This window comes from Coregonus clupeaformis, chromosome 1 (genome assembly GCF_020615455.1).
Source record: "Coregonus clupeaformis isolate EN_2021a chromosome 1, ASM2061545v1, whole genome shotgun sequence".
In the NCBI taxonomy this organism is placed as follows: domain Eukaryota; kingdom Metazoa; phylum Chordata; class Actinopteri; order Salmoniformes; family Salmonidae; genus Coregonus; species Coregonus clupeaformis.
The window spans coordinates 73,162,516-73,178,113 of record NC_059192.1 but is presented as its reverse complement, the minus strand read 5'-3'; the positions used below and the strand labels follow the sequence as shown (position 1 = coordinate 73,178,113).

Genomic DNA, 15,598 nt, shown 5'->3' with positions numbered 1-15,598 from the left:
CCTAACCATTACGAAACTAATATTCGATCAAATAAGACGCACGTTGCTAATTAGCAATTAAATATTTGTGTTGACCAAATTCGATACTCTCATTGACCTCCATACAAAAAAATCCTCACTTCGTGGTCTTATCTTTGGGCGGAGTAAACTCTCTCGCTTCGCCTCTTCCTCTCTGTCAATGAGCGCTTCCTGAGGCAAATCTTTGGCGCCTCACATTCACGAACTTTGAGACCGGAAATTAATTTGATAAACCATCACCACAGTTTTTAAGTATCGATGTGACTGCAGCGAATACCACACGATGAGCGGACACATTTCAGAAAAAAATGGTAAAATGCAGTAGAATTTGTGATCATTCTGATCCAAACTAGTACAGAGAAGCTAGCTATCTAACATAGCTAACGTTAGCCAGTGAAGTTCACGTCTTTTTCTCTTTTGCTAGCCAGTGAAGTTCACGTCTTTTTCTCTTTGCTAAACTGGCGAACTGTCCGGGTCGAATTGCATTTCTTTTAGCAATGTGTTCCTTTACCAACGAACTCAAGCTAGCTAGTCATGTATTAGCTTAGCCACCACCCGCACCCATTTTTGCATTACTCATCGCAGCGGAGAACGACTGCCCCTTCTCAATAAAGCCACGAAGTTCAAGGCCAACCGCGGTACTGCAGGCTGTTGTTTCCAGAAAACAGGGCCTCATTTATCACCCCGTGCCTAAATGTTTTACTAAATTCTGGAGTAAATGGAGATTCTAGAATTTGCCTCCTCCACAAATTGTTGGGATTTAAAGGTATAAATAGGCTTTTTAGCTACTTCCCCAGAGTCACATGAACTTGTGGATACAATTTGTATGTCTCTGTGTTCAGTATGAAGGAAGTTTGAGGTAATTTCGTGAGCCAATGCTAACTAGCGTTAGGGCAATCACTGGAAGATTATGGGTATCTGTTAGTTAGTTAGTTAACAGTTGCGGCACCGCGAGTTAGCAATTTATTTCAAATTGCTCGTTGAGACATAACAATTGTATCTAAGAGTTCATCTGACTCTGGGGAAGTACACGAATCGCCTCATTGCCAAAATCCCGAAGTATCGCTTTAACTGTTGCACACAACATGTATGCATGTTTTCATTGATACATGTTATGGTAACAAAAACGCCCTCATTTACTGAATGATTTTGAAACGGAATAGCAAATTTGATCACATTTCTGTAGAGGTGTGGGCAGAATATTTTAATCTTTTGCAGTTACTTTTTCAAACGAAATGCATGCCGCCTATAGCGAGTGACAAACTATGGCCTCTTATTCTGCAAGATGTGTCTATTGAACAATTTAAAAGTAAATGCTGCCTAAAGCCCACACTTCTATGCAAAAGGCGAATTGTTGTTCAATATTTTGTTTATTAGAAACACAATCATGTATTATCTCCTGCCTTGGTATAGGCTCTGAGATTAAATAGGCTATAATGTCGTGCTCCTATTGCACAGCAAAACTGTAGCCTACCCATACTGTCATAGGTTACCGGTCTATTTATTTTCGAGCATGGCTGGCTATTGAATGAGCGATTAATATATAGTAGCCTAACATTTGTTGTGGAGCGGGAATAAACAAGTCATGTCAGAAAAGGAGAGACATGCCCTGCAATATGATTATGATTTAGGCCTACATAATAAAAGTAAAATATATAATGATGATCTTACCAACGGCAAATGCATCTATCATTAGTCCTATGTTTAATGTTTTTATTAGCCTACCATTATAATTCCCATGCATCAAACACCTCCACATACTATAAAACATATTTTCGCATACTGAGAATGTGTCATGCGAGACTGCATTGTTTCCCGCTATTAAATCAAATCAAATTGTATTTGTCACATGCGCCGAATACAACAACAACCTTACCGTGAAATGCTTACTTACAAGCCCTTAACCAACAATGCAGTTTTAAGAAAATATTTACTAAATAAACTAAAGTTTAAAAAAATAATTTTAACTCCTCCCCATATCTAATTGATCAGCTGTTGTCAAAGACAAAATGAGTATGACATCTGGGCATTTAAAGTATACTAGATTTTGGAAATGTCGCATACTGTTACATTTTATTTTCTACTATTTAGGACGCATCCTAGAGTAGCTCAAAAAGGCATGCAATGTGTCCAAAAACTGTGTCATGAAGCAAGATGGTGATGTGCTAAAATGACACTTCCTGATCTTGAAATGCGCAACTTTCACATAGGAAACAGTGGGGTGGCGTCATCGATGGCTCAGTCTATGGTTCATCGGAACGGAATCAGTTGTAACAAAACTGGCATTGCTGTCCTCATCAAAACCAAATTCTCTGTTTTCAGGTCCCCCTCTTCCTCTCCCCTCTCTGCGCCTCATGGTCCCACCACTACGGCTGGTCTCAGCAGCCATCTGGCAAACGGTACAGCAGAGACAGGTGATGGATTATGGGATGCTGGAGGAGTTTGTTACCATGGTCACAGAGATGGTTCCAGAGCTTCTGAATCACAGTCAGAGGGCCCAACTTATTCTGGGTCTTCGAGCACGGGTGAGAGAGGGGGGTGGAGCTAGTGTTAATCAAACCTTTGGAAAGATGAGATGATCATATTTAATATTATTGTACCCACTACGTCTCCTGACTGGTTTGCTCTGCTTTCAGCTGGTCCTGGAGTTGTGTTGCTCCAAGCCGATCACAGACCTCCAGACCATTCAGCCACACCTGGACAGGATACAGACCCTCACACCTCTCTGGGGGACACAGGTGAGCTCCTTAGGGCAGAGACTCAGCTAATGTTTAAATCAGTCAGTCATAGACATATTTCTGATATGACAATGATACATTATGGCAAAAACATATGCAGACTAAATGACAAGCTATCATCTAGATGTCCTGATGAAGGCAACATGTTTATATTCTGTTTTTCAGGCGACTGATGCAGATGTAGGATTATCTGAATCAAACTTCCTGGGGCTGGTTCAAACCCTTCTGAAAGACCCAGATGAGAGAGAACATTTCTTCCAGGTCAGTGAGTATGTGGGTATGGAATCGCCGTGGGTCATTTCCACATGACTGCTGTGTATTTCAACAATTTAAATAATAATTTATTCTGAGATGTTTTCATAGCTCATATTTCTTTACTCTGTTTTAGGATGTTTTTCCTATAGAATTTGGTCCCAGTTATGACGAAGCCATCCAGAAACTAATGTGGCAATTTCTTTCGAGACTTGAGAAGCTACTTCCCGTATCAAGTTTCCAACAGGTACTAGTAGAAATAAACTAAAGTCATATAGAGGAACCATGGACTTGACACTTAAGCATTGTGGGAATTCTACCTATATTCCTTCTAACTCTGTATTCCTCATTGTGTAAGGCTTCCTCGCTGCTCGGCGATGTTCCCTCTGTTCTGGAGGAATGTGTTGAGTCTGTGTCTCACCCTCAAGAGCTGAAAACCCTGCTTCAATACCACAGAGACCTCGGCCAGCTGGACAACCATGGTAGGCATCTCTCACAGGACCCATGCATGATGTTGGCCAATCTTCTGTTGGGGACAGTGACATTTATTCTCTATTCAACCATTGTCTTTCATTTATCCTCTTCCTTTTATAGATACTCTGTCTTCCACCGATGGGGACTGCATTCTCTCAGCTCTCTGTCTCCCTCCTGTAGAAAGGGTGGTGATTGCAACAGAACAGACAGAATCAGAAACACAGGTTTCATCCTTGAATGTCTTCATGGATACATTCACCAAAGAGTTGGAGGTGGACTCTGCAACACTGACAGAGTACACAGAGATGGAACCGGGGACAAGTATGGATGTAGTAGAAAGAGAGGAGAGCGTGGAATGTGAGAGAAAGGAAAATGAAGAGGAGGAGGAGGAGGAGGAGGATGCAGAGTTTGTTGACCCAGAGACTGAAGAGGTGGAACCAGTGTATGAAACGGTGATGGTTTTAGGGGAAGATGGGAAGATGAAGCCTTTAGTCAAAAAGAATAAGCTCAAAAGGCACAAAAGAGAGATAATTGATGCCAGTGGCATGCCTCATGGAAAGACACACAGAGAACCTAACCTTGCACAAATGAAAAGCATAGACCTGTCTGATAGGATCATATCGTCCATGCTTCACAAGCCCTCAGTGGAGCTACAAAGGATTAACACCACTAACCTGACATTGCCCTTAAGACCAGTGAGAAGAAACAGGGGGCATAAGATGAAGACATTGCTAGCACGAGAACGGAAACAAACCAAGACTGAATTTTCAGAAGAGAAGCGCCGTGTCTGCAAAAGAGTTAAAACACCCCAAAACCCCAATATGTGCACAGTGTGTGGACGCGTCTTATCCCGCTGTTCAGACATGAAAAAGCACATGCAGACCCATAACAACGGTCGCACCTATCAATGTCGCAATTGTCAGAAGACTTTCAAGCACTTGTACACTTTGCAAACTCACAGAAAGTCATGTCTGTTTGGAACTGGGCAACAAGAGGAGGTTCCCTCTGGAGAGGGCAGTAGTGCTCCGGTTACTACGTGTGAGGCAGAATTCGCACAATCCTCCATAGATCGTAGAACGTGCAAGGTGTGCGGCAAGATTGTGCATCGCATTGGATACTTGAGTACCCACATGAAGATTCACTCAGAGAATCGCCACTATTCACTCGGAGAAGCGAAAACAGTCCAGAAACCGTCACCTGAGGGAGGGGACACAGAGCCGTCCAGTGGTCTTCCTCTTGAGGCAAAACCTGAGGACAGTGACTCGTCCTCCACCAGTACACCCCAGGACCCGTCTTACGACCCAGAACACAGCCAGACCAAAAGACCCAAGTGTTCCAGCACAGCAAAGAAGCCTAACCGAAAAACTTTCCAAAAACGTATGTGCCTTATTTGTGGTAAATGCGTGACTGCTGGAGCCTTTGAGTATCACATGAGAACTCACTCAGGCGAGCGTCCTTTCTCCTGCCCTCATCCTCAGTGTGGGATGAAGTTTATACACAGCGGAGGTTTGAGGGCCCATCTCAGACGATATTGCAAGGTTCAGACAGTTGACGCTTCTGAGCTCGACAGCTTCGACATACGTTTTGAGTGTGACAAATGTGAGAAGACATTCACGATCCAATCAAAACTGAGGAAACACAAACTTATCCACGGCCCGCTCTACTGCGCAGGTTGCAGAAAGGTATTGCCCGACTTAGAAACTTTAACCAGACACAAGCTCTGGCACAGGCCCGTTCAGTGCAGCATGTGTGAGGAGAGCTTCATGCTCACAAACCTTAGAACGCACTATCTGGATGTCCATAAGTTCAGCGGGCCGTTCGTCTGCACCCACTGTCCGAAAAGCTACAAGAAGTTCCATTCCCTCATCAAACACGAGATGGTTCACACCGGGAACCTCCCCTTACAGTGCTCCCAGTGTCCAAAGAGATTCATCTACAATTACGACCTAGTCGAACACGAGAAAAGGCACTCTGACGACAGGCCTTGTCTTTGCTGGGAGTGTGGCAAGGCCTTTTATACCAACATTGACCTGAAACAACACATGCAAAATAGCCATGGTGAAAAATCCACAGAGTTTCGTTTTCCGTGCCGCCATTGTGGGAAACCTTTCAGGCTTAGTAATTCCCGTGCGAACCACGAGAAGACTCAGCACGGCGGGGTGCGTTACCCGTGTACGTACTGTGGTAAGCAGTTTGTTTGTGCAGATTCGTTGAAAAGGCATGATCTGATTCACACGGGGGAGAGGCCTTTTAAATGCAATCATAAGAATTGCGTTAAAGCTTTCAGGTCGAGAGCTGAACTGAAGATACACATGAGATACCATACTGGAGAACGGCCGTTCAAGTGCAAGGACTGTGGAAAGGGCTTTGTTCAAGCCAATTTTCTCACTACGCACTACCGGACTCATACAGGGGAGAAGCCGTATTCATGTTCCCTCTGTGACAAACGCTTTAACTACCATGACTCCCTGAAGAGACACATGTCTACACACTCAAACGAGAAGCCTTATAAATGCCTGGATTGTGGAAAAGCTTTCGAACGTAAAACGCTGTTGAATGTACATCAACGATCATGTACATCACAGTATTGAAATGTTAATTTTGTGCTTAAGATAAAATAAGATGTGTACAGAGTTTATAAGATCGTGGCCTGATAAATAATTTCCCTGTTTAGTTTTTTTATTTAACACGGTCAGTCAATCTGTAAATGTTCTTCCTTTTCATATTACTGCAGTTATACTTTTCTTCCATAAGTGAAATTTAAATAAAAGTAGAATACAATACATAATTGGAGTTGTATGGTTTTGTGTATGTGTAACCATGGTCCTTCAGTCACTCTCCTTGCCTCATCAGCTACATTGCACACACAGCCAGTCTATAAAAATAATTGAGTATCTAAGTATTTTTACATTGTCTTGTGCTTAGAACACAAAACAATGTAAAAGTACTTGGAGACTAAATTATTTTTCTTATGAAAACGCCATAGTAACATAGAATTAGCTAATTGAATACATTCATTAAATCCCATGAACATCATGGAAGTCTGCAAATGATAGACGACCGAAGTGGAACTGATATTCACAGCACATCGTTTGACAGGGGTCTTTTAACAGTCGGACACAATCACAAGAATAAGAAACATTTCGAGCAGCCTCTGAGTAGCTTTGTTGTTTGCTTCTATACTGTACTGTCAGCTATATTAATCAATATTTTTGGGAGCTTTTTACTTTTCCTCAGAAATGTATAAACCCACGTTGACGATGGCTTCCAGTAATTTTCCTGAAATGAAATGACAGGTCAAGCTGGTGCGCAATCGCAGTATCGTTAGCGGACTGCTTGCTAAATTAGCTAGCATATCGAATTCAACGGAGCAAAATAATCTAGCTGGTTTTTAAACAAATCCGTGACATTACAATTAGATTGTTAAGAAGTGTGCGGTAATTTCGCTATAAACGGGCTCTTACAATTGCGGCAGGGGACATTCTAGCTAGCTAAGTGCGTTAGTCTAAATTCGAGAGCAGGCGAATGTCAACAAATGAACGACGTTCCCTTGGCTTTACATCAACAACAATAATTGGACGATCGAGGGTGTTGCGAAATGGAAATCTTAAAAAAGTAGTATTGCTTCACCCAGAGATAACAATTCAGAATTGTCAACGCTGGCCAGTTAGTAAGCTGTTTACTTTTACTAGCTAGCTAGCAAGGTATTTCTCTCTTTACTGACAGTGACTTTACTGTAGCTTTCTGTCAAGATGCCTGGAATGGTGGCGTTTGGCCGGCGTTGGGGAATTGCGAGCGACGATCTGGTCTTCCCCAGCTCCTTTGAGCTGTTCGTCAGGGTTCTATGGTAAGTGTTGTTGCCACACAATTAAAACTTGATCTATCAAACGTGAGCTCGACATTATTGGGACGATATTTAAAGGGAGGGATGATGCATAAGTGTTGTCATATACCACGTGCATTATTAAAGACGGCTGTCAGTAGTAATAGCTACATAGATCCCACACTCTGTAGCAACTAACAGGACAGCAGCTGAAGGCCTATTCTCTCCTCTTGGTTTTTATTTATTTTATTAGAAAATGTTATCATCCTTGCTGTGCCCAACCCACAACCACACCCTTCCAAAGGTTGCTGCATTGACCTCTGCTGGTATTGCATTGATGTGTTTTAATGAGCTAAATAATCTATACATACCTCTGTCCTGCCCTACAGGTGGATAGGGACACTGGCGCTGTACACTCTCCATAAGGGGAAGTTTGACTGTGCTGGTGGGAGAGTTCTACACAGCTACCTGGTGGTTCTGCTCGTCCTGTTGGCTTTCATCATCCTGTCTCTATGTGCCATCGTCTATGTCAGCGCTCAAGGTGAATCCGGCACACTTACTGTTATGATACGATGAGAGGAATTTACATTAGTTATTGGTGTGATATGTTATTTTTTTGTTTTACCACTCATAGTAATATATAAAAAAAATAAACAGGTCTGTTTATCATAATAACATATGACATCATCAACATGGAACTAATCTCTTATTGTCTTTGTTTCCTTAGGGACTATCACTAACCCAGGCCCGCGGCGCTCCATCCCGGTGCTGGTATACTTGCGGGCGATGCTGTACGTCCCTGAGCTGATCTGGGCCATCCTGGGGGCCATCTGGGTGTCTGATGACAGCCAGGGCTGTCAGCCTGCTGAGGTGGGGGCCGTCATTGCTGCAGTGGTCGCCAGGTGGGTGGGAAGAACTCGTTCTTTCTGAATATATACTGTGGAATGTTTACGTGTGGTTAAGGGCAACACATATAGGCCTACATGCCCCATGAAAACACATTGGCAGTTTACATGATGTGAAACATTCTCCCATCGCCCTCTCTGGCAGTTGGATCTTGCTGCTGTCGACGGGGGTGGGGGTCCTGTTTGTGTTTGACCCGCTGGGCAGCAGCCATCCTGGGCCTCAGTCCCAGGAGCAGCTGGGGGTAAGGGACCTGGAGAGCAGTCAGGGCTCCCAGCTCCTGTCCACTGCCCGCTCCGTGGCTGTCAGGGTCTGGGAGAGCAGGCTGAGGCTCCTCTGTTGCTGTCTGCCTCGGGATGAGAGCCACAGAGCTGCCTTCTCCAGCATAGCTCAGCTTGTCAGTGGATTCTTCTCGGTAAGTAAAGGAAACAGGGTGTGTGTACGCGCATACGCATCTTGTTCAGATTTTTTAACTAATCATGTTTTCTTTGTGTGTGTATTGTAGGATACAGACCTGGTTCCCAGTGACATCGCTGCAGGTCTGGCTCTGCTACACCAGGAGCAGGATAAGATGGAGCAGTGTAGAGATCCAGACGAGGTCCTATCTCACAGCCCCTCATCACCTATCGTAAGTACTGGAGTCAGTCAATTAATCAGTGAGTCTTTCCAATCAGTCAATCAATGAATCAGTTGCCTTGGCGTGTGTGTTTTCCACAGGCGGAGGATCTTGAGGCAGAGCTGGAGAAGGCAGCCCACTGTATGCAATTTGCTGTAGCTGCATATGGCTGGCCCATGTATGTCTACTCCAACCCTCTCACCGGAGCCTGCAAACTCAGCGGGGACTGGTAAGACTGTGACACCTCTAATTTAACGTGCTCATCCTCATCGATTTTTGAGCCGGGGTGTGAAAGTAATTTGTCCTACATATTTGTTAACAGCATTATCAAGAGCAGTGGACATCAGTGTATTAAACACCAAATACATGAACAAAAACACAAGCACACATACACTACCAGTCAAAAGTTTGGACACACCTACTCATTCAAGGGTTTTTCTTTATTTTTTACTATTTTCTACATTGTAAAATAATAGTCAAGATATCAAAATTATGAAATAACACATATGGAATCATGTCGTAACCAAAAAAGTGTTCAACAAATCAAAATATATTTTATATTTGAGATTCTTCAAATAGCCACCCTTTGCCTTGATGACAGCTTTGCACACTCTTGGCATTCTCTCAACCAGCTTCACCTGGAATGCTTTTCCGACAGTCTTGAAGGAGTTCCCACATATGCTGAGCACTTGTTGGCTGCTTTTCCTTCACTCTGCCGTCCGACTCATCCCACACCATCTCAATTTGGTTGAGGTCGGGGGATTGTGGAGGCAAGGTCATCTGATGCAGCACTTCATCACTCTCCTTCTTGGTCAAATAGCCCTTACACAGCCTGTTGGTGTGTTGGGTCATTGTCCTGTTGAAAAACAAATGATAGTCCCACTAAGCTCAAACCAGATTGGTATGGCGTATCGCTGCAGAATGCTGTGGTAGCCATGCTGGTTAAGTTTGCCTTGAATTCTAAATAAATCACAGACAGTGTCACCAGCAAAGCACCCCCACACCATAACACCTCCTCCTCCATGCTTTACGGTGGGAACTACACATGTGGAGATCATCAATTCACCCACACTGCGTCTCACAAAGACACGACGGTTGGAACCAAAAATCTCAAATTTGGACTCCAGACCAAAGGACACATTTCCACCGGTTTAATGTCCATTGCTCGTATTTCTTAGCCCAAGCAGGTCTCTTCTTCTTATTGGTGTCCTTTAGTAGTGGTTTCTTTGCAGCAATTCGACCATGAAGGCCTGATTTACACAGTACCCTCTGAACAGTTGATGTTGAGATGTGTCTGTGACTTGAACTCAGTAAAGCATTTATTTGGGCTGCAATTCCTGAGGCTGGTAACTCTAATGAAGTTATCCTCTGCAGCAGAGGATAACTTCAGAGGTCTGGGTCTTCAATTCCTGTGGCGGTCCTCATGAGAGCCAGTTTCATCATAGCGCTTGATGGTTTTTGACATTTTCCGTATTTACTGAACTTCATTCAAAGTAATGATGGACTGTCGTTTGTCTTTGCTTATTTGAGCTGTTCTTGCCATAATATGGACTTGGTCTTTTACCAAATAGGGCTATCTTCTGTATACCCCCCTACCTTGTCACAACACAACTGATTGGCTCAAACGCATTAAGAAGGAAAGAAATTCCAGAAATTAACTTTTAAGAAGGCACACCTGTTAATTGAAATGCATTCCAGGTGACTACCTCATGAAGCTGGTTGAGAGAATGCCAAGAGTGTGCAAAGCTGTCATCAAGGCAAAGGGTGGCTATTTGAAGAATCTCAAGTATAAAATATATTTTGATTTGTTTAACACTTTTTCGGTTACTACATGATTCCATATGTGTTATTTCATAGTTTTGATGTCTTCACTATTATTCTACAATGTAAAAAATAAAGAAAAACCCTTGAATGAGTAGGTGTGTCCAAACTTTTGACTGGTACTGTATGTACTGTAAACACGTAAATGTACTGTAAACACCTATATGCCAATATACTGTGTGTTTCAGCTGTAAGACCCAGTCTGCTGAGTATGACATTGTCGGAGGAGACAATATGGGCTGCCATTTCTCCTCCATCCTCCACAGCACCGGCCTACAGTACAGAGACTTCATCTACGTTAGCTTTCACAACCAGGTACTTCGACTCAGGGCAAATCTCAAGTGAGATCCTATTCCCCCCATTAGTGTCCTGCCTGTTGGCCCGTATTGAATTCTCTAGTACTGATAAATATAACTCTGTCTGTTCCAGATCTATGAGATTCCGTTCTTCGTGGCTCTGGACCATAAGAGAGAGGCAGTACTGGTGGCTATCAGAGGAACACTGTCACTCCGGGTGAGACTTATCATCTCTATCTATCTATCTTATCTAACTTATCTATCTTATCCATCTTATCTATCTAATCAATGTCTTTCACTAGTTAATGTACATTTCTGTGTAGGATTTGCTGACTGACCTGTCTGCAAACTGTGAGAACCTGCCAGTAGAGGGAGTGTCAGGAACATGCTATGCTCACAAGGTGGGTGGAATAATCACATTACATATACATTTTACTCAGTTAGCAGACGCTCTCATCCAGAGCGACTTACAGTAGTGAGTGCATACTTTTTCGTACTGGCCCCCGTGGGAATAGAACCCACAACCCTGCCGTTGCAAGCGTCACACATTACCAACTGGGCCACGGGACCAAACTTAACTTATTTTATTGAGCTTTACTTTCTTACAATTTCTATCAGAACATAAATAATTTCCAAAGGACATGTTAGACGTGAGCTGTAACCACTGTGTTCAACAGGGCATGTCTCAGGCAGCCAGCTACATCTGTAAGAAACTCCTCAACGACGGCATTCTAAACCAGGCTTTCACCATCGCACCTGTAAGAACACTTACCTTTCCTCTTTCAGAGAAATTACATTAGTTGTATATAACTTTAAAAGCACTAACTGTGTGTGTGTGTTTTTTTTTCAGGAGTACAAGCTAGTCATCACAGGCCACAGTCTTGGAGGGGGTACAGCCTCTCTCCTGGCCGTTCTATTACGGAGCTCCTTCCCCACCCTGCAGTGTTATGCCTTCTCTCCACCAGGGGGACTCATGAGGTAACAAGTTCAACACACGTAAAAAAATAATGCATGCTTAGCATTACATCAAGCGTCGATTTAAGTTGGTGTAATGTACATAATATTAGTCAGATCGATTTCCTTCTGTGCTCTCTCTGCAGTAAAGCCCTGGCTGATTACTCCAAGGAGTTTGTAGTGTCTGTGGTGCTGGGGAAGGACTTGGTGCCAAGGTGAGGAGGAGAGGAGCCCCCCCCCAACTCAGACAAATTGTTTCCCTGAAACAAACTGTGTTCTATTAATGAGTTTCTGTTATGAGTTTCTCACTATTGGACATTATTATACTAGTACACACAGTGGACCAGGATAGGGACTGGGAAACTCTTGTTGCGTGAGTGCATGTAATAATAATAATAATAGTATTATAATAATAATAATATGGGCCATTTAGCTGATGCTTTTTATCTAGCGACTTAGTCATGCGGGCATACATTTTACGTATGGGTGGCCCCGGGAATCGAACCCACAACCCTAGCGGTGCATGCTCTAGGACCATGCATGTGTCAGTGTGTCAACTCCAGTGGAAAGTCCTGATTTCTGAGTCTGAATGTGAAAGGGCTGTGGTGTACGATGGAGATGATATATTTAGGATCTGTCCCCTTATTACAGGCACACAGAAAATGAGAGCAACTCCCCCGCCCTCTCAAACTATTTTCTCTCTCTGAGTTAGAGTTCAAGTGCTTGTTCTGTGTTTTGTTGAAAGGCTGCACAGATTTAATTCATTTTTCCTCTCTCTCCACCTCCATCTCTCAGGTTGAGTTATCCCAACATGGAGGACTTGAAGAGGAGAATACTGAAAATGGTTTCTAATTGCAATAAGCCCAAGGTGAGAACATTATCATTCAAATCCAAAATTAAGTTTATTATGAGTAAAATTATTTGGGCAGAATCCTAACTTTGGAGAGGGACCCTGATGATGTCTGATGACTTCTCTTTTCTCTCTCTCTCTCTCTCTCTCTCTCTCTCTCTCTCTCTCTCTCGCTCTCTCTCTCTCGCTCTCTCTCTCTCGCTCTCTCTCGCTCTCTCTCTCTCTCTCTCCCTCCCTGTCCCCCTCTCAGTACCGTATCCTGCTCCAGGGCTGTTGGTATGAGTTGTTTGGGGGAGAGCCTGATGACTTCCCTACTGAGATGGACAACAGACGGGAGGAGGAGCTTAACCAACCGCTTTTGGGGGAGGAGTCACTGCTGATTCGCGGCTCATCATCCTATCAAGGCCTGTCTTCCGAGGACTCGCCTGTACACTGCGCCCACCTGCCACTTTACTTACCGGGACGTATACTGCACATTACAGAGGACGGGCCGTCACGGAGGTGTGTATGAGGCACACACACAAATTAAAGGAGACATTTACTTTTTACAACCAGATCTGTATTTTGGCATGTTATAGAAGTGTTCAGACACTTGTTTTTGAGAAACTTACCCCAAACCAGCGAGACTTCCTCATCCTCGTTGTGCAGTATGGGCGCTCGAACAAAACATGAACAAAAGCTCCAAAAACACCCAAATACATGCTTTTAGAAACGGAAACACTCTCAGTATAGTGATGCAGGTCTTCCATTTTGTCACTCCCTCCATTCTCCACACGGCTACACAGAGAATGGAACTGCTATATAGTGGAAACTGCTCGAGTCTTACAAAATGGAAATAACGTTACTGATTAAGTTCAGAATTACACAATTTTGGTTGTAAAAAAAAAAAAGTTACCTTTGAAATCATCACTTTATGTCTTAATAAATCACTGTGTGTTTAGTTATTGAAAATAACTCAAAAATATATTTTTTATCATTTATTTCCCTGAGCCTCCTTTGGTTCTTGAAATGCTCAGGCTGATCGTGTGGGCGTTAGGAAACAAATTTGAAGATATTTACATACACAACCCTGTGGTCTAGAGTCCACCCCCTTGCCCAGATGAATAGTCATTGGTCTATTATAATCAGATCACATTGTGACGTCATGTTGGCCCAAAGTTCCATTCATCTGAACAGGCTGAAATTCCAGGATTGTTTTCAAACAGCTCTTACATAAAAAGGGCATTGTTATCATTTTCAGAATTTATTTTGACCTCATAGTGGAAATATGAAGAAAAACAGGAAAATCACGTTTCTAACTGCACTGCCCCTTTAAGTACATTACATCCATGTCTGCCTTTATCATTGACCAAAGTCCTCCACTTTTTCTTCCCTCCTTCATCCCTCCTCCTAGGTCCTGTTTTTCCCAGGTGCGTTACCGGGCAGAGTGGTCCAGTGAAACGGCATTCCGGAGTGTTCTCATCAGTCCCAGGATGATCGCCGACCACATGCCTGACGCTGTGCTCTGGTCGCTTCGCAGTCTGACGCAGGACAGGCCCTTCAACCTCTGCCCCTCGTCGCTTAGCAACAGCCACCTCAACGTCATATGAGTCACACTGCTACACACACACACACACACACACCTGGACAGGACAAGCCTGACTGTCTTTCGCTAGGCTGACCCCATTCTGTCCCCAGTCCTTCTGTTCCAGTCCCATTTCTTCCTTCCCCCTGTCCACTGTCTTAAGTCCCCCCAGCTTCTGTCCCTGTTTTGTCCCCACCCCATGTGGGGGGCCTCAACAGCCAAGTCAAAGGGACAAGACAATTAGTCATCAATAAAAGGAATGTGCAGGACTGTCTCACTATGACTTTGGAAAGAAGGTTGCAATTTGATTATTTATTTATGTAGTCATCATTTGTTGCCATTTCATTGGTTATTGCTTTCTTCTTTTGAGTAATTCCATGAACAACTGTCATTGTCATTAACATAAATTGTGCTTTGTGTACAGAGTTAGATAGCATTGCAGTGTTACTGTAATTCCAAAAATGTACATTCAGATTTTATTTTTATTATTTTTTAGGTTGCTGGTTTTGAGGAGATTATTATTTGTTGATTGTGTAACTGTGGTTTGTCTTTGTCCTGTGCTGAATGTCTGAGACTTGAGGTAGAAGTTGTCCTGCACCACAGATCTAAGATCAGATTATCCTCCCACTAACCATTAGGGTGATTAACAATATCTGACCCTGTATAAGTAGTTGGGGAAAACTTCTACCTACTCAAAAATCAGGGTGAATAGTGCCTATGCATCGCAGAACAATAAGTCTCACCAATACTCTCAATGCTTGACCAGTGTTTTGTTTTGCCCCTTGTATGCAGAACTAGTAGTGCATGAAACAAATGAGTTAATTGGCATGAAAAAAAATTGCTCCAGTTTCATAACACATTTTCTGTTAACTTGCTATTTACATATTACATTATCAGGTAATTCAACATTGATGACAGAAAGTCAAAGTAATGTAATAGTTTACATCCTGAATCGTGTATTATTTAGTTTGATGACCATCGATACAAATAAAAACATGTCACAAGTCATGTTTCTGTAGTTATTTTTGTATCTGGAGGCAGCTTAAATTATTTATCAAACATTTGCAAAGTCCCCAAGCTGTTTTTCTAGACTACCTGTTGAGTTAAAACAACAGTGCCGTGATGAGGCACATCGAATAAAGATGTCCAATTACAGATATGACCTATACTGATGGGGACAGTGCTATTGAATGAAAACACTGGCACAAATTACAAAATGTTTCCAAAATATAAAAAAGGATGACGTTTTCTCCCCTCGATCCCTCCCTCCCAGCCGTCTTTTAGCATGT

At 43.0% G+C, this 15,598-nt stretch overlaps 2 protein-coding genes across 3 annotated transcripts; both read left to right on the top strand.

Annotated features, from left to right (window-relative positions):
- The first annotated feature begins 187 nt into the window (after positions 1-187).
- Positions 188-6,275, top strand: LOC121576500 (zinc finger protein 709-like). Its single transcript, XM_041889686.1, has 7 exons — positions 188-329; positions 2,341-2,543; positions 2,655-2,756; positions 2,922-3,017; positions 3,145-3,255; positions 3,367-3,490; positions 3,603-6,275. The coding sequence occupies exons 1-7, from the start codon at positions 302-304 to the stop codon at positions 6,071-6,073; spliced, it is 3,135 nt and encodes a 1,044-aa protein (XP_041745620.1). The 5' UTR covers positions 188-301; the 3' UTR covers positions 6,074-6,275.
- Positions 6,276-6,606: 331 nt separating this feature from the next.
- LOC121576476 (diacylglycerol lipase-beta) lies at positions 6,607-15,317 on the top strand. 2 transcript variants are annotated; one of them, XM_041889643.2, is made up of 16 exons: positions 6,607-7,148; positions 7,235-7,329; positions 7,695-7,846; positions 8,033-8,207; positions 8,356-8,623; positions 8,714-8,836; positions 8,926-9,053; positions 10,834-10,960; positions 11,075-11,158; positions 11,265-11,342; positions 11,619-11,699; positions 11,792-11,919; positions 12,042-12,110; positions 12,691-12,763; positions 12,996-13,246; positions 14,139-15,317. In XM_041889643.2, the coding sequence occupies exons 1-16, from the start codon at positions 7,008-7,010 to the stop codon at positions 14,332-14,334; spliced, it is 2,169 nt and encodes a 722-aa protein (XP_041745577.1). In that variant the 5' UTR covers positions 6,607-7,007; the 3' UTR covers positions 14,335-15,317. The 2 variants fall into 2 exon arrangements, with proteins under 2 accessions (XP_041745577.1, XP_041745585.1); XM_041889651.2 differs by having other exon boundaries at positions 6,607-7,329.
- The last annotated feature ends 281 nt before the right edge of the window (positions 15,318-15,598 follow it).

Coding starts and splice junctions, on each gene's coding strand:
- LOC121576500 (XM_041889686.1), top strand. CDS start 302: ATGAGCGGACACATTTCAGAAAAAAATG. Junction 2,757..2,921: donor CACCTCTCTGGGGGACACAG/GTGAGCTCCTTA, acceptor TCTGTTTTTCAG/GCGACTGATGCAGATGTAGG. Junction 3,256..3,366: donor CCGTATCAAGTTTCCAACAG/GTACTAGTAGAA, acceptor TCATTGTGTAAG/GCTTCCTCGCTGCTCGGCGA.
- LOC121576476 (XM_041889643.2), top strand. CDS start 7,008: ATGTCAACAAATGAACGACGTTCCCTTGGCTTTACATCAACAACAATA. Junction 11,159..11,264: donor GAGGAACACTGTCACTCCGG/GTGAGACTTATC, acceptor ATTTCTGTGTAG/GATTTGCTGACTGACCTGTC. Junction 11,920..12,041: donor CCACCAGGGGGACTCATGAG/GTAACAAGTTCA, acceptor CTCTCTCTGCAG/TAAAGCCCTGGCTGATTACT.